The sequence below is a fragment of the Monopterus albus genome, unplaced genomic scaffold, assembly GCF_001952655.1.
Source record: "Monopterus albus unplaced genomic scaffold, M_albus_1.0 scaffold245.1, whole genome shotgun sequence".
NCBI lineage: Eukaryota > Metazoa > Chordata > Actinopteri > Synbranchiformes > Synbranchidae > Monopterus > Monopterus albus.
Genome location: NW_018128125.1, coordinates 395397 through 399977, shown reverse-complemented (window position 1 = coordinate 399977; position 4581 = coordinate 395397). Strand labels below are relative to the sequence as shown.

The 4581-nt window shown below is 41.5% G+C and overlaps 1 protein-coding gene across 4 annotated transcripts in view; it reads right to left on the bottom strand.

Annotated features, from left to right (window-relative positions):
- Positions 1-6: 6 nt before the first annotated feature.
- dyrk1b (dual-specificity tyrosine-(Y)-phosphorylation regulated kinase 1B) overlaps positions 7-4581 on the bottom strand; it is a 166787-nt gene continuing 162212 nt past the window's right edge. For all 4 annotated transcript variants that reach the window (XM_020620670.1, XM_020620668.1, XM_020620669.1 and 1 more), the window contains 2 exons: positions 4337-4440; positions 7-794 (listed from right to left, as the gene is read on the bottom strand). In XM_020620670.1, coding sequence (XP_020476326.1) covers positions 279-794; positions 4337-4440 — 620 coding nt within the window. In that variant the 3' untranslated portion in view covers positions 7-278. The remainder of the gene's footprint in view (positions 795-4336; positions 4441-4581) is intronic.

Here is a 4581-nt window from a genome sequence, read left to right as displayed (position 1 = left end):
CAAGAAAAATCAAATAACATTAAACAACAATAATATTAATAAAAACAAACCTGTCACAATCATTCTTTTCAAATTACAGTTGCAACATAAGACAAACTAAAACAGGATAAAAAGAGTTTTCCCACCATCCTCCTCCTTCCTCCTCCTCCTCTCATGCAGTACAAACTGTCTTCTTCAGCACAAAGTTCAGCTTTTTGTCTCTGAACTCTGGCTGTATGTCTGTGGTTGTAGTCGTTAGAGTTAAAATTGTATGGCTTTAGGGCATGGTTCAGGTTTTATCAAGAGGTGGCTGGACCCTCGTCTGAGTCCGGCCTCCCTCTGCCTCCCGCAGCAGGGTTATTGTTGTTGGAGGCAGGGTAGTAGTCCTCAGGGGGCGGGGCTTGTGGCCCTGGGGCGGTGGGAGCCGGCCTAGTCCGGAAGGCAGACAGTCCGATTGGCAGAGCAAGGGGCAGCGAGGCAGAGCCAAACTGTGAAGCCTCCATGGAAGACACCGCCCCCAGGTGGTGCAGCCCTAGGGACACGCCCACATCCATGCTGTCACTCATCTGGGGCGAGGATCCCTGTTGACCACCCCCTCCACCAATGCCCGTCTGTCCACCCTGCCGCAGACCACGCCCCCCATTTCCATGGTGGGAGTAAGTTGGGTGAGGGTGGTGGGGTGGATCCAGGAAGTGGCGCTGGTGTTGCTGGGAGGCAGCTGGCTTGTGGAGCAGCAACTGAGTGTATGCTGGGTCCTGACACCCACCGCCACCATCACTGCCTGGCCACATCCTCATCTGCTGCTGGGAGGGGGCCTTGGCGGGGGAAGAGGTAAGCACACAGATGAGATACATTCAGAGTCCAGTTTTACTGACAGCTCTGATGGAGGAAATTTAAAGAACTCAAATGTTGTCTCTAAGCTTTGCAGACTGCTCAGAAGGGCGATAATAAGGTTGTTGGCAGTGCTCCTGATTGTGACTTATAAGGCAGATTGCTTACTACAATTTCACTGTCAAGATTAGATTTGTATTAAATGGGACACAAATCCAAATTGAATAAAAAAAGAAATTGCTGTAACAATCCAGTTTTTGTTTCTATTTCACCTCAAATTTTTGGATACTAAAGTATTCATATAAGGGTTTTCAATATACTATTATAATAACTATGTACATAAACATGTAATTTTGGTTTATGATTTTTATAGACTCAGCATAAACCCAGCAATAAACGTGCATGTTCCAAAGCCATGTTGGAAAATTGGGTAGGTTGTGGGGCACAGCAAATGGGTGGTCAAAAACAGACTGCTAACTGTGGAGGTAACCCAGAGGATAATGTTGGGCATCTTCTACATTAACAGCATTTTCAACACTTCCCATACAGATATTAAAACAAACAATGATTTGCCTCTCACTGGTAATGTCTCTCAGTGTCCTGGATTACCTTATTCGTCTGTGACACAGACATGAGTGAAACACACCACTGCACTGGGTGACATGTTTTCTCATTCCATAACATCAGGTCCTGTTATTTGTTAAAAATATTCAGAGACTTTTGGTGAAACATTTAAAAAAAATATGCAGGTCATGTTGTCACGATACTGGAATTTCTAACTTTGATATAATACCTCAAAAAATATCAACCCCTGGTACCATTTTCGATACAATGTGGAAAAATTAAGCTGAACGAGAGGATAAAATTTGACATTTTATTTAAAAGATAATAAGTCAAGGATATAAAATGTCAACAAGGTACAACTTTTCTTTTCTTGGCTAGGAGCAGAGAACAGCAGAATGACTGTAGTAGATATTACAACAGCCACATTTCCACCAGAAGGTCCCAGGTACTTTTTATTCACAGGAACTAAAGCCCAAGAACTGTTCCTGGGGTAAAAGTCCTCAAGCCCATTGTAATGTGCATTTCCACAGCAGGTTTGAAACCCAGGAAAGATTAAACAAATTATCCTGCTGATGTAAAGGCACAACAGCTGGCAACAAGGTTGTAAGAATGCCACATGGTAAATGCTCACTGTAGAAACATAGCAGCAGTGGAAGACAGACTCCAGGCAAAACTGAAATGATTGCATTTCTGTAAGTTTACGCTTGTTTAACAGGTGCATCTTTTGTTACTTGCAGAGGTTTTATTGCACGTACAGTAACAAGCAAAAGGATTGTTAACTCCGATTAATGCTCCACTTCAGCCTATGTCATGCTCTCCTCTGCAGCCTCTGCCTGCTGCATCCTGTGTGTGGGGAGGTGCTGAGCCCTCAGGTCAAACACCAGGAGAAGCTGTTATTCAAACACCACTACCATAGTTTCAAATCCACTAATCTCACTCACTGGTCTTTCTGTGTAGGCCTACTGATAAAATGGTCCTTACAAACTGAAAACCTAAGGGACTGGGAGTCAGTTGCATCAGTGTGCCCAAATCAGTTTCACACTGGCACACTATGATTTTTACTTGCATACATGAGTGAAATGCTCGCACTTTAGAGCCCTGTATTTCAGAATCAGAATCAGCTTTACTGGTGAGGTGTGTCAAAAACACGAGGAATTGGACTCCGGTACAGTGACTCTCAGTAAAGTAAAGTAAAGTAACGAGTAGACAAGTAAACAACATAAGACTGAGTGAACAAAAAAGAACATACAATAGAAAAATAAAAACAAAGTACTTATAAATATAGAAATACTGTATATATACATACAGTTTAGATGGAGGTTTTAGATTGATATATACAAGGTATTGCACTGAGGGTTGTCGTTGTATGATACAGTCATGGGTTAAGTGTTCATCAGAGTGGTGGCCCAAGGGAAGAAACTCTACTTGTGTCTGGTTGATTTGGCGTACAGTGACCTGTAGCACTGTCATTCCGCACTGCAGGCGGAATTGATAGTTCTTGGACCTTCAGAAAGTAACAACAATGGAGGTCTGTGGCACAAACCAATAAGCTAATCCAGGGCTGTCAGTTTGACAGACATTAACAGTGAGTAGAGGCAAATGTTGGTTTTAGTTTTTGTATGGGAAGTGATGAAAATACTATTAGTATAGAAACTGTCTGGCCTTATCCTAACTTATCCTTATGCCAACTAGTAGATAACAGCGCTAACAATGGAGCTAACTATACTGTAGATATTGTAGTCAGCAAAAAGCAGAGATGTTCACAAGTCATCTTTTGCAAGGCCAAGTCAAGTCTCAGGTCTTCATGGTGCAAGTCCAAATAAAGCCTCAAATCTCTGGTCACAAGTCTAAGTCAAGTCTCAGGTCTTCAAGGTGCAAGTCCAAATAAAGCCTCAAGTCTCTGGTCACAAGTACAAGTCAAGTCTCAAATCCCTTGTGGCTGCATTGAGCACCCTATCATCTGCTGTATGCCATCCAGATTGTGCAAAATACTGCACTGCTGTATCTAAGGAATTCAAAGAATATGCTGCATTGATTAGTTGTTAGGTGTATGGTATATGGCACATATAAAATTTGACAACTCGGGGTAACAGGAAAATATGAAAATATTGCTAATGCTATTAGCCATGCAGTTACAGCTGTAACAGTTAAGAGTACAACCATGATGTATAATTACATTGGGTCTCCAATTACTGTAATGATCTCTTATAATCTAGTGTAAATTAACGCGCCACTCTAGCCTCTCAAACCCAATGTGATGGTAACCTAATAAGCCTGTAACATTACATGGCCAACAGTAAACCTGTAACCTGCCTGTAACCCATGTTAATAATTAACGTTAGTTTAACATTAGCCAACAGATGGTGGCAGCAGAATGTGAATGATTATCCAGCCATTTCTCTAGTCATGGCAAAGCCAACACTCTGCGAACAAATGTGGCAAGGAAACAGACACTCAGTCATCTTTTCAAAACATTTGAAAGAACACCAGTCTAATAAGTTATTGAACCATTACACAAATCTGGTAACAAGTCAACATTGGCTAGCTCATTGGCTAGCAAAACATGTTTGCTAACAGTCCTTAGCAAACATGTTAATGTGTTGTCTTTCACATTACCCGACTGACTGACTAACCTATCTAGGTGCACTTTGAGGTGCCTGATAAAAGGTATGTTCGCCATGGCCACGATGTTGCTGCAGCTTAGTGTGGCAGGGCATGCCGTGCATGGGTAAAATTCACTTCACTTCGTCAGATCTTTACCTAATGTTAAATGTGCTAAAAAAATACAAAGTCAAATAAAAATTGTTTACGAGTCCCAGATGTCAAGTCTCAAGTCACTGTGTGTGCGACTTGATGTTGCAAATACTAAGCACAAATACCCACCTCACTCAATTATGAAGAACACCAGTTACTTGAACATTTTTCTTCTGAAAAACAAATAATTTTTAAAGCTTGTGTGTACCTGAGGGCTTGTCATTTCATAGTCTGAATGTGTAACAGCAGAGTTGTAGTAGCGGTTACTGTAGCGGTAGTTCCGGTTGTCATTGGAAGAACCACTGGAGCCACCTGTAAACAGTTAAAATAAAAAATTTAATTCACACAAAAGTTGGCTGCACTGATATTTTATGTAAACAGCATTCACTTTATCTTATTTCATGTCATTTCGTTCATTTCATTGCCTTAGTTAACTAAGGTAGTCTGTGCCCC